The following is a 25,126-nucleotide window of genomic DNA, read 5'->3' on the forward strand; positions in this document are numbered from 1 at the left end:
GCTGAGTGAGGTGGGGTGGGGGGCAGGCAAAGGGTATTTACTGTGACTACAAATGCAGAGAAAGGCCCAGGCCAAGCCCAAAGCAAAGGACCAAAAAGAGGCTCGGATCTAAACCAACAACAGGCTTTAAGTGCTCCCGCACGCCAGGCCAGGAGACGGGCTGTTTCAGACGTGCCTCTTGCCTTCGAGAGCTTAGTGTCTCCTTGGGCAACTGGCTCACAATGACCCTCAGAAAAGACATTGTGCAGTTGAAGAAGGGCCCTCAGTGCTGGGGAGCGCAGAGGAGAGTGATGAAGGATGAAGCTAAAGTGGTTGCCCAAGCCAGAGGTCGCAGGGTTAAAAATATTGTCTGGGGCTTCCAGTCCAGGTGGCAAACACAGAATTCGAAACCTCCCACGACCACATCAAAAATACAGCTAAACTACAGAAAAACTGTTGTTTAAAACCACCTGAAATCTAGCTGAACAGAAGTCCTACAACGAAGGATATAAAGAAGAGGCCACATGGAGACTGTTCGGAAAGGCAAAGACATGGAATGGCTGGTCCCACACTCAAGAGTGGCAGATAAAAATCAAGAGGGATATCTCAGCTGTGGAGGTGGCCCTAAGGATTCAGAAGTCCCAGCCCCACACCAGCCCCCCAGCCCAGGGTTCCAGTGCCAGGAAGAGAAGTCCCCACAACTTCTGGCTGTGAAAACCAGCAGGGATTGTGGCTGAGGGACACGAGGCTGAGAGTCCCAGGCAGCTCCTCCTAAAGGGCCGGCACAAGGACTCACTCAGACTCACTCCCAGTGCTGGGGCAACAGCTCCAAAGGCACCAGGGACATATGGGGAGGAACTAATTTGCCTGGAATCAGGGTGAGAGGTAGAGGGCAGCTTTCTCCCAGCTAGAAGTGCTGGCAGAGGCCACTATTCCTTTGCTGGGCCCTCCCCCCACAGAGCTGGCAGGTGGGACCATACCTGAGTTGCCATCAACCTGGCTCGCACTGTTCACCTGCCCTGGTGATTCCCTGAGGCCTTGCCCCACCCAACATGCAGTCTCACCCAAGCCCTTTTCAGTGTCTTTTCCATACAAACGGCCTGTCTTGGCTCATGCTGCTGACTTTCCTAAAATCTCTCAAACACCAGCATCTGGCCTCAGTGTACCCTGTACCTGCTAAGGTACCCCAGGCCTGGCACTAGTGTCAGCTGGCCTCGGTTTGCAGTTTGGCCTCTCCTTGGCACATCAAAGTCTAGCACAAGCAACAGCCATCTCCAGATCTCTGTAGCTCATACCAGGTGGCCCTGGGCAGGGCAAGGGGACAGCTGACCTTGGTCTGCACCTCCCAGGAGGCCCCAGAGCCAGATCACCCAGTGGACAGCTTCAGACCACACCAAAGCACCACCCAACCACCTCCACAAGTGACATACTCAAGTGGTGGACTCAGTAGACACCTGAGCCCCACTGAAATGAGTTCTCCTCCCATGGAGTCAGCCTCTGTACAGCTGATCCTCCACAGTGGTCATAGCCCATCCTTGCAGCTGACCAACCTGAGGGTAAATCCCTCCCGTTAATGTGCCAACAGCAACCAAGGTTCAACTATAACAGGAGGGTGTACACAGCTGACATGGGGGTCACACCTGGAGTGCCCAGTGCAGGTGACCAGGGAGGCTGCACCACTGGGCTCTACAGGACACCTACTACATTAAGCCACTCTATCAAGCCCAGGAGACATAGCAGTTCTACCTAATACATAGAAACAAGCACAAGGAGGCAACCAAGATGAGGAGACAAAGAAACATGTCCCAAATGAAAGTACAGAACCAAACCCCAGAAAAAGAGCTAAATGAAATAGAGACAAGCAACCTACCAGGTGCAGAGTTCACAACACTAGTTATAAGGCTGCTCAAGGAACTTAGGGGAAGAGTAGAGGAACTTAGAGAGAACTTTGACAAAGAGAAGGATAGATAAAAATGGAGATAGAAAACATAAAAAAGAACTAGTCAGAAATGAGGATACACTAACTGACATGAAGAATAATTTACAGGGAATCACCAGCTGAGTAGATGAAATAGAGAATCAAATCAGCAATTTGGAAGATAAGGAAGCAGAAAACACCCAATCAGAACAGCAAAAAGAAAAAGAAAATTAATTTTTTTTAAATGTCAATATTGTAAGGAACCCTTGGTCCAACTTCAAGCATACCAACATTTGCATGATGGGGGTGCCAGAAGAAGAGAAAACAAGAAAATGAAAACCTATTTAAAAAAAAAAAAAAAAATGACAGGAAACTTTCTTAACCTGGTGAAGGAAATAGACTTAAGTCCAGGAAACACAGAGAGTCCCAAACAAGAGTAACCCAAAGAGGCCCACAGCAAGACACATCATAATTAAAATGCCAAAGTTTAAAGACAATGAGAGAATCTTAAAAGCAGCAAGAGAAAAGCAATTTGTTACCTACAGGAGAGCTCCCATAAGATAGTCAGCTGATTTCTCAACAGAAACTTTGCAGGCAGAAGGGAGCGGTGCAAAATATTCACAGTGATGAAAATCAAAGACCTACAACCAAGGCTACTCTACCCAGCAAGGCTATCATTTAGAATCAAAGGACAGATAAAGAGCTTCCCAGACAAAAAAAAAAAAAAAGCTAAGGGGGAAAAATAAAAAATATTAATAATAAAATGGCAATAAATGCATATCTATCAACAGCTACTTTAATGTAAATGGATTAAATGCTCCAATCAAAAAACATACAGTGGCTGAATGGATAACAAAATGAAACCTGTCCAAAAGAGACTCACTTCAAATGGAAAGACACACACAGATTGAAAGTAAAGGGATGGAAAAAGATATTTCATAAAAATGGAAACAACAACAAAAAAGCTGGGATGGCAATACTTATACCAAACAAAATAGACTTTAAAATGAAGGCTGTAATAGGAGTCAAAGAAGGACCCAGCAATTTCACTTCTAGGTGTTTATCCAAAGAAACCCAAAACAGTACATTGAAAAGACACATGCATCCATATGTTCATTGAGCATTATTTACAATAACCAGGATATGGAAGCAACCTAAGTGCCCATCAATAGATGAGTGGATAAAGAAGAAGTGGTGCATATGTACAATGGAATATGACTCAGCCACAAAAAAGAACGAAATCTTGCATCTGCAAAAACATGGATGAACCTAGAGGGTATTGTGCTGAGTGAAATAAGTCAGACAGAGGAAGATAAATGCCAGATGATTTCACTTATATGTGGAATCTAAAAACAAAATAAATGAACAGCAGAACAGAAACAGACTATTAGATACAGAGAACATTTTGATGGTTGCCAGATGGGAAGGGGCTGGAGGATGGGTGAAAAAGGTGAAGGGATTTAGAAGTATAAATTGATAGTTACAGAATAGTCACGGGGATATAAAGTACAGCATAGGGAATATCACCAATAATATTGTAATAACTATGTATGGTGCCAGATGGGTACTAGATTTATTGGGTGATCACTTCATAAGTTATATAAGTGTCTAATCATGGGGTTGCACACCTGAAGCTAATATAATATTGTATGTCAACTGTAATTTAAAAATGAAAAAATATATTTTTAAGAAGAAATGTATTTATCCTAAGGACAAGGAAAATGTATTGAAGAGTTCTATGCAAGAGGGTGGCGGCATCAGATTATTTTGGAAGACCAGCCTCAATGCCAAGATAGAGTGCTTGGCCTGTAAGAGGTGCCAATCATATCTGTAGGGTGAATGGTGACTGCAGTGTGGAGAACAGAATGGAAGTGGGCACACAGTGGGTTCTGGGAAGCTAACTAGTTAGGATGCCATTTCCCTGGTCCGAGTGAGAGATGCCAGTGGCTGGACCTTGGGGATGGAGATGGAGAGAAGTGGGGAGATTCATGAGCTACATGGGACACAAAAGCAATAGGACTTGATAGGCAGGGAGAGAGAGAAGAGTGAAGAATAACACCTAAGTTTCTGGTACCACATGAGACAGAGAACCCAGGAAAGCAGTGGGTTTACAGGGTGCATGGTGAAGACGTCTATCTTGGACATGTTGAGTATAAGGCTACAAGGTCTGGAGTTCAAAGGAGAGGCCCAGGCTAGATAAAGATCTGTGAGTTATCTGTGTGCAGCTAGAAGTGGAACTCATGGGTAGGTAAAGTGTATGGAGTGAGAGGAGTCTAGGACGGTCCCTTGCAGAGCTAACGATTAATGGTAGGGTAGGGGAGATGCACCGGCAAAACAGACAGCAAAGAAATGACCCAAGAGATAAGAAAAAAGCCAGAGGGTATTTTATCAGGGAACCTAAGGGGACAGATGGAAGGGGACACACACCTGAGAGGCCAAGTGAGAAATAGGGCTTGGCGACGTGAGGGTCCCCTGTACCGGGGATTTATGGCACTAATGCCATTGGCAGGTAAGGAGTAAATGGAGAATATTTGCATTGTCCCGCACACACCAGGCACATCCCAGGGCTTGGTAAATATTAGCACCTCTTTCCCCAGCCCCATTGTGCTTAGACACATCCTATGGGTCTGCTCCCTCGGCCTGCACTCATCAAATATGACTACAGTGACTGAGGGTCAGTTCCTCTCACACAAACACAGCAAATCAAGTGTGATGTGTGAGCTGGCACCAGCTCCCAGGATGCCCAGAGAGAAGTGAACACCTTCCTCCATGTCACTGTCCCATCCCTCCCAAACCAGGAGGTGCCCACAGCGGGTCGTAGCCTGCATGTTTGCAGTTCTGCTTAATCTGCCAGCACAGAGTGGCTCTCCTGGTGGTGGGAAGGGGGTTAAAACATAAGGACAAAATGTGTTCCTGAGCATCCACAGCCTACTATTTGTGACTTTTTGGCTCATGAAGCCAAAGAATTAAATGCAAAACTGCATGTGGGGAGCTGGGCGGTGCCCTGCACAGATGCTGAGCCTGCGCAGCTAGAATGATGTTTTGAAAAACATGAAGACCTCAGTTAAAATAGTCTCTTCTGGTGAATGATTCTCCTGATTTATCAGGCATTAGCTTAAAAAAAAAAAAACCTCTAAAAATCTTTCTAGAATGTGCTGGCCTTCTTTTCTGGTTTGGAGATGAAGCTGTAGTGAATACAATTTAATCTCTCCTACTGAGAATTTTCAGGAGCCTGTGCGTGGATTAAAAGGCGTGGATGATGACATCAGGACAGGCCCTGGAAGGCTCTCAAGCCCACTACCAGCCTGCCCTCTTGCGCTTTGCCTCTTTTTCTTTTCAAAGTGAAGTGTCAATAAAGTAATCTGGTTATGAGTCCCAGGGTGGGAAGGTCCTTACTGAGGCATCACTGTAACTGCAACTCCTTCCCATTTTTCTCTGGAAAACGGTGCACAGCAAAAATACATAGAAAAAATGACTTAGAGCCTCTTGAGAAACAGGGCACACTGTCACAGCAGCTCTAGCATTTCTCTGGCCTTTTTCACGTTCCACACTTTTGCTGAACATTAGCCCCGGAATGGGCTGCCAGCCCCCACAGATAAGTCAGGGATGTGCTAATCCTTTTGTTGGCCTGACCCTAAAGACTCAGAGACCATTCTCCTGCTGGGGACAGAAAGAGGTTGGCGTTAGACTGGGCATTCTGGCACTGGGTCTGCCCCCTGCCAGACCAGGTCGCACCCAAAACCACCCCACACAAGAGCACAAGGGAAGGAAGTTCAGAGGCACACAGAGAGGAGGCACAGAGAACACTTGGCTTCCCCTGCGCGCTGGGACTGTTGGTGGATGGGGCATCTCACAGTTCAGACAGGTCACTGATGTGGTGTGAGGGACTAGGAAGAAGGGCACTGACCAGTCAGACCCTTGGAGACAGCAAGCAGATGGTGACTGTTGGAGGGACCTCCGGAAGCCTCTTGTCAGACTCCCATCTGAGGTTTGAGCTCAGAAGTTGGCCCAGGGTCGAGGAGAGCTGGGTCCCTGACTCCATCAGTGCGCTGCTGCTCACATGCTCCGGCGCTGCTTGGGCTCCCGAGCCGCATGGAACTCCCTTCCCTCTCTGTAAAGTTAAGGCTGTGCCCCCTCTCTGAAGTCTCTGTGAGCTGGACCTCTCCTGGGCATCACACTCGAGACTGGGATGTGCTGATGCTTGAGGCTGGGGAGGGGCTTTGGGGTTTGCCTGGCTGTGGTTTGAAATGAGTGTCCTCTGCAGATTCTTGGGACTTCAAACAGTCCACACGCAACATCTCCCCCACCATCAACCAGGCCAACATTGTGGACTTGCACCCGGCATCTGTGTACAGCATCCGGATGTACTCCTTCAACAAGATTGGCCGCAGCGAGCCTAGCAAAGAGCTCACCGTCAGCACTGAGGAGGCTGGTGAGCTCCTGGCCCTGCCACGGCGCCCTTAGCCTCGGGGATCGGGCACACCTGGGGCCCACACCCACCCTGTCCACTGGCAGTGGGCTTGCAGTTAGGAGAGGGAGGAGGGGAGGCGAGATCCCAAGGTATTTGTTCGCGTCTGTCCCTGGTTCTTCAGAGGTTCTTCTGCCTGACCTTCTGCAGACAGGGTTCCCCCCTGGGCTTCTGGGAGCTGTCCCAGGTCCTGCCCCACACCCAGGCTCCAGCCTGTCTGGAAAGGACAGATGGGCTGGATCTGCAAAGGGTGGGATAGACTAGTGCCCTGAATTACTTTCTGTGACTTTGTCATGGAATTTTCCTGAAAGTTTAAACAAGATCTCTGTTGCTATATGTTCTCTCTCTCTCTATATATATATATGCACATATATATATATATGCAGTTTTACAAATAATAGTAAAGTAAAACGTAGGATAGCTAACACACATTACCAGTTACCAGCATGCCAGAGCTTCTCCCTGTGCCCCTCCCCATCATAACTCCATCTCTCCCCCTGATCTAACCAGTACCTTAACTTTCCTGCTTTTTTTATGGTCATCACAGTGTATGTGCACATAAACTATATAGTTTCGTTTTGTGTTTCCCAATAGAATGTATTCACGAATCCTAGTTTACATGCTTTTGTTTCTTCCTGGTTTTGATCAGATTTCTGCGAGCTTCATGTTCAGCGCAGGGTGCCGCCGTGCCCCTCGGAGCTGTGTGTGTCCCGCCCCGTGACCGCCACAGCCCGGCGGCCCCGTCCCCCGCCGACGGGCCTGCTGTTTGCAGCTGGAGCTCTGGGCATGTGTGTGCTCGCGTGCTGGGGAATTTCTCCAGGGGCAGAGGCAGGCGTAGAAATAGAGCCACCAGACGTGCATAGGAGTATGAGTTCTTGCCACTACACCTCTTGCCTACACTTTGTACCTTCAAACATTTTAAAAATTATGGAGAATGAGGAGGAAATATAAACCCCATGGTCATTTCCAGGGGACTCAAAGGGTCTCGCTTCCATTGCAAGCATTTTCCCAGCAGCCCTCCAGCTCAGGAGAAGAAGAGCGAGAACATAGGACTCTTCTTCCAAGACTCGACTCGTAACATTGCTCTTCTTCCTCCCCCGCTAGCTCCCGATGGGCCCCCCATGGATGTCACCTTGCAGCCAGTGACCTCGCAGAGCATCCAAGTGACCTGGAAGGTAGGTGAGGCTGAAGGTGTCTCCCCCGGAACGCCTCCTTGCCTCCTCCCCTCGGTTCGAGCATGAAGCCCCAGCAGGCTGGCCAGCTGCGGTCTCTTATCTTGCCCAGGCCTGTTTTTTGCTAAACCCAGTGAGGCTGGGAGGAAGGAGAGAGGATACAGGAGCACGGCCCCCGCCAGTCCCACTTCTTTCCCCACCTGGGCTCTCTGACACCGGCCTGTGCGTGGGGTGGGATGAAGAACTTGGCAGTGCCAAGTAGGGAACATGGTCTCCCACCTCACTGGACTGTCCTCCAAACCTCACATGTTGTAAGAAGTCAGGAGTCGGATTTCATTTTGTGCAAAGTGCAAGGGGGCCCTGTGGATGATGGGAGATGACAGGACAGGGTCTCACCCTCATCTTGGCCCTGTGACTGGAGCTGGGCAGTAGATTGATGCCATCCCGTCTTATCACAGTGAGGCCTGGGACAAGGGTCTTGGTCCTTTCAGGCCTCAATTTTCTGCTCTGTGAAATCAGGGTGAAAATAACTGCCCTCCTTACCTGTAGGGACTGGAGAGCTGGAGAGAAAGCAGGTCAGTGTGAGCTGCAGCCATTTCTAAGGGACAGAGACTTATAAAATCTAGCGAGTATCTAAGGAATCTGTCACGTAAGGAAAATCAGAGGAGATTCAACTGGGCAGAGAAACAGATCAGAATAACCTTGTGTAGGACCAAGAAATGCTTTCCTGGGTGACTCCAGCCTTGTGGCCACATCCCTGCCATGGGCACAAAAGGGTTGACAATGCAGAGGGCTTTCTGCTGCACTGCCTTTTCTAGTGCCCAAGTATTTCCTCACACGAGCTTGTGTGACCCTTCGTTTCTGTGGAGTGGAGTGGCCAGAGATATTTTTGTCTCCATCTGTCCGAGGGGGTGTGGCACAGAGATGCGAGGTGACGGTGCAGAACTTAAGTGCACACAGCCTGGAGGCCCCGCCCAGTCTCCCCACCACAACACAGTCATGGGGTTGGGGAACAGAGCACTTCTTTAGGACACCCCATGTTCTTCTTGGAGTTTTCCCATCTCAACAGTGGGTTTGGGGTATTGCCTCATCTACACCTGGGGTTAAATGTTCAAGGTCATTTTCTGACCCTCATCCCTGATGGGAAAAGTCCAGGTGCTTTAGTCTTGCTTCTAGGCCTTTCAAAAAAGTAGATTTAAGAATGGGAGCAATTCAGAAGAGCCTAGTGTTGTTTTCCTAAAAAGATTGCATTCTTGTATGTGTGCATGCGTGTGCGCGCACACACACACACACACAATGCAGCAGAGCCTGGCTCCTCCCCTCCTAGAGAAATGACCAAGACAAAAGTGGGGCAGGGTCTTTTCTAGGGACCAGTTCACCTTGTAGATGACTGGAGCCATGGTTCCCCTCCAGATCAGACCGGGGCTCCAGGGCTTCCCTCAGAAACTAGAGGTGAGCCAGAGTCTAATCCCCAAGTCTCATCTGCCTCCTGGCTCTGCACCCATTCTCTGGGAGCACCCTGAGGAAGCCGGGAAGGGGGGCAGGAATGAACAGGTATGTAAAACACGGACACTGGACATTTGGCTGCAAAGCTCTGACCTGGAAGTCGATAAAAATTTAGAATCAGATTTACTTCTCCAAAGTCTCATAATGAAAAATAAAATCGATTTGAAAGTTAGAACTTCAGAATGAGCCAGCCCATCAATAAATCTGGGGCTGACTTCTCAGGGGATTTTTTTTTAGCACCAAGAAACAGATTACTGAAAAATAAAGATTCACTTGAAAGATAAGTCACTTCATTTTAGGACTCTCTCCACGAGATGGATCGCCACTGCTTTATGACATAAATTTGCAATCAGCCCTATTGATTTCTTAATGCTTCAGAGAAATATTGTTAAGATTGATTTAAATCCTGAGTGTGCCTGTTGGGGGGGGGAGAAGAGAAAGAAAGAGAAGGAAAGAAAACGTGAAGAGGAGGGAGGAGGGAGGGCGCGCATGTGGCAGAGTGTGCCTGGGAGCCCACCCGCCGCCCCCGGGCTATGTGATGTGAACGAAGGTTGTATGGTGCTGTATACAGGTGTGCCTTGTGGTGCGCGCACACACACACACACACACACACACACACACACACCTATTTCGTGAGTTCAAAACACTTATTTTAAATTAAAAACTTAATTTTATTGAGTTAACAGTGAGCTTTAAAATGCAGTTCATTTAAAACATTCATTGAATTAAAAAAACATGGGGCTTTTTTACTAACTTAATTGTTTTTGAGCTTCGCTATGTTTTAGCACAAGAAAAAGATGGGCTTCTAAATTAACTTCATTGTCTTCAAACCCCTGACTCAAGCTGTTTTTATATGCACCGGGGTGGGTGTTTCTCTCAATTTATAGATCTCCTTAAAGACCCAGTTTCTCTTTGTGGGTCTAAATGCACCTGGCTGGGGATAGGTGTGTGGCTGTTCGCTTCAGTGGGTCTGGATGTGTGTGTTCATGGCTCTGGATATGAGGAAAATACTGAGATTGTGTGTGTGTGTGTGTGTGTGTATCTGGGTTCAAGCTCGGGTGACAATATGTTTTCCCCTCCCAGGCTGATGCCAGTGGAATTTTCTCCTTTTGGCTGGTCCACTGGGATCAGTCCTTCATTCCTGCCCCCGGGGCCAGAGCTCTAAAACACCCGCTCCCCACCGCACGTGCTTGCCCACCTCTGCCCCTTGTGCAGGATGTCGAGAGAAATCCCGCTGCTCCAAGAGGGGCTGGACTCACATGAAAGCCAAGGACTTTTTCACTTGTAGAATATGTACACCATTTTATATACGTAAATTTCCCATTTTAACCATGTTTATGTGTGTAGTTCAGCGGCATTAAGTACATCCCCAGTGCTGCACAACCATCACCACTGACCACCTCCAGAACTTCCCATGTTCCCGTAGGAAACCCTGTGCCCATTAAACAGAAACCGCCTGCCCACCGTCCCCGGCGCCACATTCCCTGTTCCACTTCTGCCTCTACGGCTTTGTCTATCCGGGCGCAGCACCTCGCAGAGGTGGCATCACCCAATATTTGTTCTTTTGTGTCTGGCTTCTCTCACTTAGCACAATATTTTCAAAGTCCATCCCCGCTGCAGCATGTGTCAGGATTTCCTTCTTTTTTTTTTTTTTTAACTTTTTTTTTTTTAAATATATCTTTATTGATTTCAGAGAGAGGAAAGGAGAGGGAGAGAGAGAGAGAAACATCAATGATGAGAGAGTCATTGATCAAGCCCGCAACCCGGGCATGTGCCCTGACCAGGAATCAAACCCCGATCGCCTGGATCCCAGGTCGACGCTCAACCGCTGAGCCACGCCCGGCCAGGCAGGATTTTCTTCCTTTTTAAGGCTGAACAGTATTCCACCGCATGGATGTAGCACATTTTTTTTCCTTTCCTCTGCCGGTGCGCACCTGGGTGGCTCCCACCTTCTGCAATCACGAGTAACGCGGCTATGAGCACTGGTGTCTCTGTTTGAGTCCCTGCTTTCAATTCCTTTGGGTATATACCCAGAGAGGAATCCCTGGGTCCTATGGCAGTTCTGTGTTGGACCTTTTTCCCACAGTGGCTGCAGCATTTTACATTCCCATCGATAGTGCACAAGGGTTTCAATTTCCCCAGGTCCTCACTTGCACTTGTTGTTGGCCATTTTTTAACAATAGCCAGCTAGTCGTGTGAATTAGAATCTTTGGACTCTCTTTTTATTCAAACTAATTGCTCACCTCCCTCTCCTTCTGGCTGCTTTTTGTCTGCTGTTCCATTTCCCCCAGGCCCCTGAGCCCAGGCCGAACAATATCGTATTCATTCATTCATTCATTCATTCACTCAACAAATCTGTCCGGAGGGCCTACTACAGGCCAGGCACCATTCTAGACACTGAGAGAACAGCAGGAAACAAAACAGATGACATCCCCATCCTCACGGCTCTTACGTTCTGAGGATACAGAGTCCAACACGTAAATGCAGTACATAGAGTGCCAGCTGATGCCAGCTGATGCCAGTGTGTTGGAGTGTAGCAAGCGTAGGGGGGAGGAGGTGGGTCCAAGAGGCAATGGGTGTCAGATCACATAGGGCTGTGTAGCCACTGTGAGGTCTTTGGCTTTCACTCTGAGTGAACTGGGCACCTTTGAAAGGTTGGGAGCAGAAGAGTAACATGGTCTGACTTTGGTTTTAAGAGCGTCATCTCAGTGTCACTGTTTCTTTGTCTCCCCTCCCCTCACCCACACTCACAGGCACCCAAGAAGGAGCTACAGAATGGCGTGATCCGGGGCTACCAGATCGGCTACAGAGAGAACAGCCCTGGCAGCAATGGGCAGTACAGCATTGTGGAGATGAAGGCCACTGGGGACAGTGAGGTCTACACCCTGGACAACCTCAAGAAGTTCGCCCAATATGGGGTGGTGGTCCAAGCCTTCAACAGGGCTGGCACGGGGCCCTCGTCCAGCGAGATCAATGCCACCACCCTGGAAGATGGTGAGGGCATCAGCGGAGGGTAGAGGGTGCAGATCCTGGCCACAGGCAGAGCCAGAGATGCCAGAGAGGACTTGGGCCCTTCCACCATCCCTGGGCCCCCTCACGGTCTTGTGGTCCACACAGCTCCCAGGGTCCCTCCGTCTCTTCTTGCCCATTGGCTCCTTGAGAGTTGCTTGGTCTACTGAGCCTCTCAAGCCACTTGGCTGCCCTCTTTCCATCACTTGCTGATGCTCTGCCCATTAGTCTACCTGTTGGCCTGTTGGCATGTCTGGGCGCCTTTCTGCACACTCTCCATCCACGCTTCTCCCTCCACCTTTCTTCCTCCCTTGTTCTGGCCCTTGCCTACCTCTCCCAGCTCTTTCCTCTACACCCTCTGGTTACCCTCCTACTTGGGATCAAGGCTGGATGCAGGATCAAAGATGCAGATGCAGGACCAAAGATGCAGATGCAAGATGCGTGGGAAGGGCACACGCAACGGGAGTAGCTGTCAGGAGCCAGCCTGCCCAACCAAACACTAGGCTCCCATCCACCCAGGTCCATGCAGGAAACAGCCAGGCCAGGCACACCTCTGGCCTCCATCAGGGCACCACCTCCCTTGCTTTGGGGACTTGAGGGCCTAGAATTTCCAACAGGGAGAGATCAGCATGGGCTCTGGAGTCGTTTTCCAAACAAAGGAGTTGAGGGAACAAAGTTTCCAGCCTCTTGTGCTCAGCAGTTTTTCATACTTAATTAAGGCCCTCGTTAGCCTGTCAGATCCTGATCGTTTCCTGGCAATATTAGCGCTCCTCCTGGGGTATTCAAGGGCCCCTGCTTTAGCAGTAGTGTCTTTTCCATAATTATATTACCTTCATTTTGTTCAAACGGGCGATCTGTATTAGTTTATTACGCTGGGTCCCTAATTACATGGTGCTTATATTTTTACACCTAAGTAATATGGAACAATAATCATTCTCAAAGAGGGTCGTTAGGATGATGTATTATCATTTAAATGCTCATAAAAATTAGAGTTGCCTCTTGTGGGGCAACAGGATCTAATTACCTTCCACCCAGCCTGTGCCTCCTTTCTCCCACTGAAAGACTGAAAGCAAAGCCCACGCAGCCTTTCCCTTTCCCTCCGGCTCCTCGGAAGCCAGCAGGAAGTGCCACCCATGTTCTCGGGGCCAAGGAGGCTCCTGGGACCTGGTGTTCCCACCCTGTCGCCTCAGAAGGGCAAGCTGCACAGAGCCAACCCTGAGAGTGGATCTTAGGTTAGGCTCGAAAGTAGCTCTCACAGGGCGAGGGTGGAGGCAGGGAGGACCACCTAAGCTGGTCTCAGAGTGTTTTCCCTTCAGTTGTCCAAGGCACATGGGTGTGTTCCTGTGTAGGGACAGAGACAGAGGTGTGATGGTCCCCGGAGTCCCAAAGGCATCTGTGGAACCTCTTTTCCTTTCACCAGGGTCAGCTGAAATCCTCTTTCCTTCTTTTCCTTCCCTTCAGCTTAGCTCAAGGTCACAAAGGTCCCCAGGCCAGGCTTGGCTCCGACCCCCTGATCAGGTGTCACCGAAGGGCTGGCAGCTATCAGACAAGGTCATCAGTTACAGGTCCCTCCAGGGCCAGCAAGGAGGTCTCCCCGCTGTCACATTCAGCAGAGGCGGACTCCTGGGCTGCGGTGCCACTCCTGATTCCTGGGGCTCATGCCCAGGGTTCCTCACCTTCTTCCCCCCACGTTTACCCAGAACCAGGGACATGGCCCCCAAAGAGAAAGGAGTCAAGTCCGTAAAGATCTCTGTTTACCCAGATCTCCAGGAAAGGAGAGGAGGTTCACTTCCTGCCCCAAACTCCCATCACTCAGAATCAAGAGGTCCCTCCACTTCCTGCGCTGGGGTTCCTCTGGCTGGGCAGCAGGGCCGGAGCGTGTGTGATCAGGCTCCTGATGGGCCCTTCGCTTCTCCCCTCACCCGTGCAGTGCCCAGCCAGCCCCCAGAGAACGTCCGGGCCCTGTCCATCACTTCCGACGTGGCTGTCATCTCCTGGTCAGAGCCCCCACGCAGCACTCTCAATGGCGTCCTCAAAGGCTATCGGGTCATCTTCTGGTCACTCTACACTGATGGCGGTGAGTCTGCTGGGAGTGACGGAGTCTCAGGGTGAGAGGGGCAGGATTGGGTCTGCGCTCATGCTGAGTTAGAGCTGAGCATCTCCCCACCAGGTGTCAAATGAAGTGCAGCCCCTCCTCTGCATGTTATCCCAGGCCAGAGCCAAAGCCAGGGCCAGGGACCAGGGACCTGGTCACCTTGCTGGTAGGTGGGGGACACCAGCTGCTCCTAGACTGCAGTATGTTTGGGAATGACTTGATGCGTGATAGGGGCATGTTTGCTTTTCTAATGTAATGTGCTGATATTAGGCCTTTATGGCCATATAGTCAGGGTCCCGGCAGGAAGTAGTTGGCGCTCAAATGGTGCAACTGAAAAGAGTTTAATGAAGGCCCTGCTTTTGGAGGGTGTGGAGGGAGGATGGGGCACCTGAGAGCAGCACCAGCAGGAAGCCCTCACCATCCAGGGCTCTCGGGGCAGGAGGAGGCAGGGCTTGCAGAACCCACGAGAGCCACCCCTTGCTCAGGTGAGACTGCACTATGGGCCAAGGAGCTGTGTGACACCCAGACAAGGGTAGACAAGAGCCTGTGTGGAGCTAGGGGGAGGAATGGCAGAGGGAGGAAAACCAAGACAGTGTCCCAACCCCTTGGGTGCCTTCCTTCGCCTGGGATGCACTGGTCCAAACAGGCCCGTGTGCCCCACAAACACACCACAAACCTGCTAGTGTACACAGTCCTGGCAGCAGGTAGGAAGTCTGCAGTTAGGCCAGCCAGAGCACCAGCATCCCTAACTCTAGAAATGTTCTGCTGGAGTCACAAAGGCTACAGTGAGTTTGTACCGCAAATGTTAAACCTCCTGCCACCAGCCCTTGGCCCCTCCCTTCTTTCCTGGAAGACCCAGGACTCCAGCTCGTGGCACCTATCCAGGGCAGCTGCCTTCCCCTTCTGCACATGGGTTCTGCTTTGCCCAGACACCCTGCCAATAGGTGTCTGCCCCCTTCACCCCCTCCTCTGTCTCCTCTGAAAGCACAGAGGCCTGGAGCCCAGGGGTTTGATCCCAAGGTATCCCAAGTTCTCCCAAGTTCCTACTGGGAGATGGCCTCATGTCTCTGCTGGGTCAGAACCTGCTTCCTCCTTTTCCAGAACCTGCTTCCTCTTTTCTAAGCCTGCAGGCCTCCCCAGCTAAGCCCCTTCAGGTGAGGAAGGCACTGGCCTCTCTAACTCCGAAGGCCACCTGGATTGTTGGCTACACTGCCCTCTTCCTGGGTCTTCCTCTGGCTCTGTCCTGGACAGGTCTGTCCTGGTTTCTGACCTCCTGGGGAAGGAAGGTCCCTCTGCTAAGGCCTCCAAGTTCCCCCGAACTGACCTGAATCCTTTCAGGCTGGGCACTGTCACCTTCTGGACCCCGGCAGGCTGCACCCAGTGCCTGGTGGGCTGCTGGGGTCGGTTTGTAGGTGCTCGGTTTCTACCAGGCCAGTCCTCAGCCAGTGTCCGGGCCAGTCTTTCTATAAGCCCGGTGTCCCAGTGGGAGGGCTGTCAGCTCAGGAGCCTGTCTCTTTTCCTCCCTCTAAGACCCTGGCCCTCCCATGGGACCCTTTTTCTGAGCTCTCTTCAGAGTCTATGGAGTTCCTTTGCAGAGCCAGTGATGTGTCTTCTCCAAGCAGGAAGGAGGCCCAGCCCTTTTTCACTATTGTGAGTTCAGGAGGCTGACCCAGGAGCAGTCCATGTAGCCGCAGCTTGTCACGAGTCACCCCAGGTGGCTGCATTGCCTAGGGACATCCAAGAGCCCCAGCAGGCCCCTCCAGATCCAGGCCACTCCCAGGGTCCTTCACATGGAGAGGGGTTGGATGGCTAGCCGAGGGGAAGTGTTGATTGCACAGATGGAGATGCATGTTCTAAAGGGAGAGTATTACATTGAATTTGGTGCAAGATCAGCTGGGGACTGAGACCAGGTGGGGCCACTTGGGGAAAAACGTGGCCTATAAGCAGTGCCCCAAATCTGGCCCCATGTACCTTGAGGTGGAGGGTCTCCCTAGTTGCCACCACATGGAGTCGAAGACTGAGCCAGTGAAGCAGGCCTGACAGGAGCCCCGGCTGGTGAGGGGGGCAGAGGGACCCGGCATGGCCACCCGGGCTGCATGCAGGGGCTGCTTGTCTCCGGCAGAGTGGGGTGAGATGCAGAACGTCACCACCACGCGGGAGCGGGTAGAGCTGCGGGGCATGGAGAAGTTCACCAACTACAGCGTGCAGGTGCTGGCCTACACCCAGGCGGGGGACGGCGTGCGCAGCAGCGTGCTCTACGTCCAGACCAAGGAGGACGGTGAGTGTCTCCTCGGGCCCCCAGCTGCCCAGGGCCAGCTCCCTAGGGCCTGCTGCTGAGCCACCCACCGCCCAGCCTGAGGAGAAGGGCAAGAGCGGAGCACCATCTTCCTCCGTCCCTCAGAGGCCCCTGGGCCCTGCTTTGGAGAAACAGCTTCCAGCGGTGGTGGGAAATGCTCTGGGACTCACCCCTAAACACAAGAGCTACAGCAGCCCCCTCTCCCTGCAGCACTGGGCACAAGCCAGATAAAGCCTCTCCCTCCCCAAAGGGCGCCCTTTTTGTGGCTCCCCTCCTGCCAGGTTCAGCCTGGTTTCCTCTGGTTGCAGAAGGTTGGGGTTGAGGGGGAACAAGAATGTCACCCTACATGTCCCGGGTTAGGGACTTGGCAGTCACCCTTCAGAGGCCCCAGAATGGACTCTGGTGTGTGTGGGAGGGGAGGGGGTCTCTCGGGGAAGGAGTGGAACGTGCCTCCATTGGGAGCTATGGTCTCAAGGCCCTTCTCGATGGGGGCAGAAGCAGAGGAAAACCAGAGATAAAGAGCCAGGACGTGGCAGGGTAACAGATTAGGGCACGGGGAGGCTGGGAGCTGAGTGAACCCAGGAGAGAACAGACCAGAAGGGTCAGACTTCTAGCCAGGGCCCAGCCTGCACAGCTCACCCCACCCCAAGCCCATCGCTTAGCTGACTCTTTAACACTCTGAGCCAGGTGCTGTATCTTCAGGAGAGTTGGTTTAAATGAAGAGTGGCTGGCACACCATGGGCACTTAAACAGTAGACGTTGCTTGAGATTGTGGCTTCCTTCCCACTCAGCCTCAGTTTCTCCAAAGTCTAGGTTCTACCCATTTGGCAAGAGGTGCTGAAGGGGTTAGAGGAGTTGGAGAAAACCTACTCCAGCTAGGAGTGGGGTTGAGAAGCTCCCAGATGAGCCAAGCACTGTCCCCAGACCTTTTCCAGCTCAGCTTAATGCCCCCAATCTTCCCAAGGCCCTCCCTTTCCAGCAGATCAGCCCCTCCCACCTTCAGCTCTGAGCAATCAAACATTTACCAACCTCCCTGCCCTGCTTTTCCTGTCACCAGTCCCCCCAGCCAGAGCTTCCTGGAGACTCAACAGGGATGGTGCTCAGAGCCTGGCCCCTTCCAGGACTCAGGGCCACACACACAGAGGCAGGGGCCCCAGACTTCCTGCACCCTGAGCCATGAGCACCTGCTCACTCACCCGGCTGAGCTGAGGCCCCGCCAGGAGCCCAAAGGTCAGGGAGCACCGTCCGCCCTGCAGGCAGCTGTCAACCCCCTGATCTGGAGCTGCCTCCGGAGCCACACACAGGGGTGCATCCAGGCAGGGGCAGGGCCCCAGAGTGGAAGGGGCCCTGGGAGCCCTGCAGACCTGCATGCCCAGCCCTGTCATTTGCTGGCAAGTCACTCAAACTTGCTGAACCTCAGCTTCCTCAGGATAAAATGGGAACAAGCAGCAAGTTAACTGTAAAATTCTTTCTGAAATGCCAGGTGCTGGCACATGGGGTTGGTTTAAAACTGCCAAGGTGCTGACAATAGAATGACTGCTGACATGGACCCAGGTGCCCCTAAGGAGAGTGGTGTCCCCAAGGGAGGCAGAGGCTAGAGGAGCCCACTGTCAGCTGAGGTCTCACTCAGAACGGTGGCCTTCATTTGGCATGTGTGTGATGCGCTGTCATAGGCATGATGTCACCTTCCCCACAGCCCGATGAGGTAGGTATTACGTGGCCTCTCAGGCTTCCTTGCCTCCATGTCCTCTCTAGTTTCCCTCATACCACCGCATCCGCTAGGAATCTTTTGGTTGCGAGTAATACTACTGAAAGAAGATTTAAGCCATGAGCATATTTAATTCTGAGACATAACAAGAAGTTTTGAGTAGGATGCTCCGGGGTTGGTTAACTCAGTGGCCCCCACCTTTCTGCTCTGCCATCCTCAGCATCTTATCTGCTCCTCTCGTGATTCCCAGATGTCTGCAGCTCCAGGCATCACCACACAGGACAGTGCAGAGTGAGGAAAATGGTCTCCTCCTATGGGCATGAGTGAAAGAAACCTTTCCCAGAAACCCCTCAACTGACTTTTCCTCATTCCCAGTGGCCACAGTGGGCACCATGCTTTTTGTGAAGCCGGTCACTGAAAGAGGAATGGAATTGTCACGCCCCACATACCCCAAGCATGATAAATCCTCCAGGGCAGGTGATGGAGACAGTTTCTCTAAGGGGTGGAGGAGCATGGTACCAAGCAAAAGTGAGGCTCAGCCCTGGCCAGGTAGTTCAGTTGGTTGGAGCGTCGTCTGGTACACCACAAGGTGCTGGGTTTGATTCCCAGTCAGGTCACATACCAGGCTGTGGTTTCCATCCTTGGTCGGGGCATGTGCGGAGGCAACCAATTGATGTTTTTCTCTCACACTGATCTCTTTCTCTCTCCTTTCCTCTCTCTAAAAATATTAATTAATAAAAAAATTTTCCATTGGCCCGCACACAGAGGGTCTTGGGTTTGATTCCCAGTCAAGGGCACATACCTGGGATGCAGGTTCAATTCCGGCCCTGGTCAGGGTGCTTATGGGAGGCAACCAATCAATGTGTCTCTCTCACATTGATGTTTCTCTCTCTCTTTCTCTCTTGCTCTAAAAATCAATGGAAAAATATCCTCAGGTGAGGATTAACCAAAAAAGAAAGTGAGGCTCTGTTTGCAAGGAATAGGAAAGATAATGGTGGGCAGGTGGGCAGACAGTCCGGCCCACTGCATCGGTGCTGCCTCAACTCCACTGCGGAGTCCCATGTTCCAAGTCCACCTCTGCCATGAGAGCTTGGGCAGATTCCTCATCTGAACACACTACGACTCCCACTCTAGATTTCGCATTTTTTCCAAAGGAAAAAAATCACAAGGAAATTTAGAGAAAAGTAAAACAAATAAAAAGACAACATGCAAACATATCAATTCAAGCTCATTTTTTAAGTCCAGATCTCAGTCTGAGCTGGGCCTCAGGCTGGATTCGGTTTATGAACAACAAAGCCTCTTGCCTGCTCCTCAGCTCCCTCATCAATTCCAAATCCAGCCCCATGGCCTCAGAGGGCAAAGGTCTGAGTTGGATTTCAGACCTCTTTAAAGATCTTTAACTGAAGAAGAATCTTGACTAGACCTATGTTTTAGGAAAGTAACTTTGGAGGAGTGCAGGGGACTAATGACAGGAAGGAGGTGGGAGGTACAAGAACTAGTGTCAGAGAGGCCTGTTAAAACTTGTGGGCATCTGGGCAGAGAAGAGGAAGCTGTGTGCTAGGGTGGCAGCAGTGTGGGAGAGGGCAGAGGAGGGCCAAGGTTAGAGAAGCATACCGGAGAATTTCCACTGCCAGCCATGGTGGACGAGACAACCCAAACCCACTCTCCTTCCTGCTGAGCACACTATAAAATCTGGATAAAATATTTGTTAAAACACCTGCTTGAAGGTATCAGATTGCTGGCAGGAGAGTGGAAATTACTGGGCCAGGATCCAAGGGAGAATGGAAGCCCAGAAGGCAAGCCTGGCATTTGGAGCAGCTTTTCCCCTGGGGGACATTGCTGCAACTGGAGGCAGCTGCTGAGAATCTGAGCAGCGTTAGAAAGACATCAACCGAAGGCTATGCCACGGTGTGGGGGTTTGTCTGGTGAACCCCCTCACTTTGAGTTAAGACCATGCAGGACAGGATTAAAAGTGAGCCAAAAGTAAACAGCTCATCTTCAAATCATCTCAGTCATGGAAGTTATATTGAAGCAACCTGAGATTGCTAGTGCCCTAAATTGCAGGTACCCATCAGAAACAAACATGAATTTTCTCTTTAGGAAGATTACATCATCTGAGGCCTCAAATTAGTTTTACAAACAATTATGCAAATACTGTGCCTGGCACAATAAAAAAAAATATGGATAATATAAACAAAAGACAGCAGAAAAAAAGAACAGACAAAAGAAACAGATCCACAAGGATTCCAAACATAGGTGCGTGCTTTTAATCAAATACGGACTTTCAAATAATTATTCTTAATAAGGTTGAAATTTTAAGAGAACTGGAAACTCTTACATGGAAAATCTAGAAACAAAAACTGCTAATACCTGAAATCAAGAACTCAGCAGATAAGTTTAAATAAATGAGACACAGTTGAAGAGATAACTAGTGAACTAGAAGATAGGTCAGAAGGAAATACCCAAATGAAGCACAGAAAGATAAATGAATGGAAAATAAAAGAGCAAGTAAGACATAGAGCAGTGATTTTCAGACTTGACTGTGCAAACAATTCATTTGAGGATCATGTTAAAATTCAGATTCTGTATTAGTAGGTATAGGGTGACACTTGGGATTTTGCATTTTTAACATGCTCCCAGGTGATGCTGCTGCTGATCTATGGAACACATTGTGAATATCAAGGCATAAAGGATGCAAGAAGATATTCCAAAGAAAAGGAGAAAGACAGTGGGGCAGAAGATAAAATGTCTGAAAACTTTTCAAAACTCTTGAAAGATATCAAGCCACAAATTCAAGAAGATCTGCAAATTCTACAGGCAATAACGTAAGGAAATCCACACATAGGCTCATCATAACAAAGCTGCTAAACAAAAAATACAAAAAGAAAGAATCTTAAAAGCAACCAAAGGGAAAAAGTCAAGTTACCTTCAGAGGGCCAACAGGTAGATTGTCATCTAACTTATCAGAAATAATGGAAGCAAGAAAATAATGCCATGGTATATTTAAAGTATTAAAGAAAAATAGTTGTCAAACCTATGACTTTATACCAAGCAAAAACATTCTTCAAGATTAAAGTGAAATAAAGAAATTTTCTGACAAAAACTGAGAATTTATCACCAACATACCTGCCCTAGAAAAATATTAAAAGGCCTTCTTTAGCTAGAGTGAAAATGACCCCAGGTGGAAGCTCAGTGATGCAGTAGGAAAGAAAAGTAATTAGATGGTGAATATCAATTAATATTGATTGTATAAAATGATGATCCTGGGGAGGACCTAAAATATATGCAGAACTGAAATGTACAACAATGGCATATAAATTGGGAGAGGGTAACTGGAAGTTCTAAGTCCCTTGCATTGTCTGAAAAGAAAAATGCCAATTAATGATATTAGACTTTGGTAAATTAAAGATTCATGTATTAATCTGTTCAATAACCACTAAAAGTAATAAAGATTGTATAATAGCCAAATTAATAGAGTGGGAGAAGTAGAGTATTTTTTATGATACTCAATCCAGAAGGCACAAAAGGAAAAAAAGAAAAACAAAATAGTGGGACAAATAAAAAGTATTTAGTAAGATGGGATATTAACATTCAAATGCATTAATAATTACATTAAAGATAAATTGACTAAATTCTCCAATTAAAAGATAAACTCTGTCAGACTGGCTAGCAATGAAACAAAACCTAAATGTGTGCTGTTTATAGGAGACATCTGAAACATAAAGGTGTAGAAAGGTTCAACACAAGAGGGTGTAAAAAGATAAAAGGCAGACCACACAAAACTGCCTAGGAGAAAACTGAAATACTAACATCAGACAGGGTAGGCTATAAGGCAAAAGTGTTGTTAGAGAGAAAGAAGGGTACTTTGTCATGATAAAAGACTCAATTCACTAGGCAAATAAAACAGTTCTAAATTTGTGTGAACCTAATAACATAACCTCAAAATATATAAAAGCAAAAACTGACAGAACTAGAAGGATAAATAGACAAATCCACAATCACAGTGATTGTGAGATTTCAACGTACCTCTCTCAACAACTGATGGGGAAGAGTGTGCAGGGATGGAGGAGGTTTGAACACCCAGTCAGCACGCGCCCCGGTGGCCGCTTATCGAGCCTGCTCCACAGCTGCAGAGGCGGGGTGCAGGACGCGGGCCAGGAAGGGAGGGTGGAGTCAAGGACGGGAGCCAGCTCAGGCCCCTGTATGTATGATGACGCCATATCTAGTCATTTCATTTAACCTAGAACTGTTGACCACTTACTAGGTTCAAAAAATTAGGTAGCTGCTGGAAGCTGAGAGTCAGGAGAAGGGACACAAAAATCACAATTGGTGTAATTTATTGATTGTCTTCTATGTGTCAGGCATGATGCCAGGTGCTTTATTTTAATTAGCACTAATTCTCCCCACAAACCGTTAATGTGGTTGTTATCATGTCCATTGTATAGATGGGGAAACTGAGACTCAGAGAGGTAAAATAAGTTGCATAAGATGCCATCACTGTCCTCAAAGGAGCGTGACTGCTCCCAGGAGGGAGGATGAGCACCAGGCAATACGCAGGCGAGATGAAGAGTGTGCGCATCCCCTGCCCCCCACAGCCCTTGGCCCTCAAGAGGAGGCCCACCCCACAAGCCTCGGGAGCCCCCAGCTTCAAGTCGCTCGGAGGACAGAAAGAGCAAAGTGCCCAGGGCATTTGTGTGGCCTAAATGCGAGTTATTAGTCAGTAGAGCATTGGGGCGGGGAGCAGGTTAGGGTCCTGGGATCAACATGAATTCCTCATGGGTCTTATTTCTCTCCTGTTAGTCCTAGATCCTTGGTTCCAGCCAAACAGTGCTGAAGCTGGCCACTCCCAGTGCCTTCGTCTCAGAGACTTTAGTACAAAGCAAAATGATTGCCTTTCTTCTCCCACCTGTTTGCCATGCTGCAACTTCCCCCTCTAAGCCAGAGCTCAAGGACAACTCCTCCAGGAAGCTCTCCCAGACGGACCTGCGCACTCCCCACCATGTCTTTCTCTAAACTGACCTCGTCTTCTCCCTGCTCAGTTCCAGGTCCCCCCGCTGGCATCAAGGCTGTGCCTTCGTCTGCCAGCAGTGTGGTGGTGTCTTGGCTGCCCCCCACCAAGCCCAATGGGGTGATCCGCAAGTACACCATCTTCTGCTCCAGTCCCGGGTCTGGCCAGCCGGTAAGTGGGCCCAGGGCTGAAGGGTAAGGGGACAGGAGGACCAGCTGGCTTCCAGGCCAAACCCTGGAGCTACTTATATCTGTGTTTCTACCTGGATTTAGGGCTAGGAATGGGTGCTGGTCATGCAAGAGTGGCTGAAGACTTACCCAGTGCCCACCTGGAGTGAGTCCTCTGCTCCATGGGCAGCAAGGTTGTCACAGCCCTGGAGGCTCCTTCAAGTCAGGGGTCACCAAGCAGACACGAGAGGGAGGCCCGGGCCCTGGCTATTCTAGCCTGGCTGACCAGGAAAACCCCTAGCAGACCCCAGAGCTGTTGGTTGACTGGGCACTGGCTGCTCTGTGGTCTCTGGGAATGAATTGCTTTTCAGCCTGGTCAGTCTGGGCCTGGAGGGCTGCTGGGGCTCTGCCCTGACTGGCGCCCTCAGCTCGGAGCCAGCTGAAGGAAGGAGAAAAGATAGAGGACAGCTGAGACATGGCAAGGACATCTCTCTAGGCCAGGGCCTGGGCCCAGCCGAGGCAAGAGGACTGAGAGGTTGCAATATGTGCCCAAACCCTGGAGTGGAGGGAGTGACCCCCCAGGGGGGCACAGTGCTGGCCCTGCCCTCCCACTGAACTCTAAGAAGGGTCCGAGGGGCCCCGGGGAAAGGAAAGAGAAGATGAGGTGGGATATGCACCTACATCCCATAATATGCATCCTTCCCTCCGCCCCTTATCTCCAGCCACTCAGCCGCAGGTGCTGCTGGGTGACTACCCTGGGGCGCACATGCTCTGGTTACGAGAGCAGGTGCAAAGATAACTGCCCTCAGGAGGCTTCCAGTGTGGGGAGGCGACCAAGGGGTGCCCGTTAGAGGGGCAGCCGTGCTGCCCAGGAGATGTGCTTGGGACTGGCTGGGGGAGGAGGGGAGCAAGAGGCGCAGGAGCCAGCCCTTCCCTCCGTCAGCAGCTTGTGCTGTGACCGCAGCCTGAGCCCCTGCAGCTGAGCGGCCGGCAGCCAGGAGAGTTGCCCTGAAATTGCTCAGTAATTGTGTCATCTCCCTCTCTGCGCTCTGCTTCCCTGTGGTCTTTCTGAGTTACCCTCTGAGTGGTAGGTGGCCCAGCCCCTCACACTGGGGCCGGAGTTCTATTTCAGTGCCTCCATGCCCTGCTCTCCTTCCTCCTGGCCACTGCCTCGCATGCACAAAAGTGCACACACCCTGCCTGCCCAGCTCCGGGAGTGTTCCCAGCACACGCGGCAGGCAGCACCCGGAGCGGGGAACGGGACAATACTACACCCAAGAAGGCCTCCCTGTGCGCTTCCCGCCACCGCCCTCCCTGGCAGGGCAACCGCCGTCCTGGCTTCGGGTTGCGGCTGCCTCTTCTTGTACCTGATACAAATGGAGTCATGCCGTTTGTCTGGCTTCTTCTACTAAAGGGTATTTTGGATTTCTGAATTTCACCCACATTGTTGTGTGTGGCTGTAGATCACTCACTCTCATTTCTGTACAGTTTTCAGTTGTGTGCTGGGATTACAAGCTGTCATCCACTGATGGGCGTTGGGGTGGTTTTCAGTTTGGAGCTATTGTCAGGGGCGGGGAAACTTTTTCCTGCCAAGGGGCATTTGGATATGTATTACATCGTTCAAGGGCCATACAAGATTATCAACTTTATAATTAGCCTGCTATATTTGGTCAAACATTTAATTAATTCACCCTATGTGATGGCTGGAACTGCGGTTGCCTTGGCAGGGCCAGACCAAAAGATTTCACAGCCCATGGGCCAGATGTCCCCACCCCCGTTGGTGCTGCCATGAGCATTCCT

General features: G+C 50.2%; 1 protein-coding gene across 1 annotated transcript in view; it reads left to right on the forward strand.

The window, feature by feature from the left end:
• Positions 1–25,126, forward strand: part of DSCAML1 (DS cell adhesion molecule like 1) — a 319,931-nt gene that overhangs the window by 274,174 nt on the left and 20,631 nt on the right. The window contains exons 15-20 of the mRNA XM_087822175.1: positions 6,162–6,329; positions 7,470–7,540; positions 11,797–12,037; positions 13,983–14,129; positions 16,270–16,425; positions 23,191–23,330. Coding sequence (XP_087678301.1) covers positions 6,162–6,329; positions 7,470–7,540; positions 11,797–12,037; positions 13,983–14,129; positions 16,270–16,425; positions 23,191–23,330 — 923 coding nt within the window. The remainder of the gene's footprint in view (positions 1–6,161; positions 6,330–7,469; positions 7,541–11,796; positions 12,038–13,982; positions 14,130–16,269; positions 16,426–23,190; positions 23,331–25,126) is intronic.

Source organism: Miniopterus natalensis, chromosome 11 (assembly GCF_054644295.1).
Source record: "Miniopterus natalensis isolate mMinNat1 chromosome 11, mMinNat1.hap1, whole genome shotgun sequence".
In the NCBI taxonomy this organism is placed as follows: Eukaryota; Metazoa; Chordata; class Mammalia; order Chiroptera; family Miniopteridae; genus Miniopterus; species Miniopterus natalensis.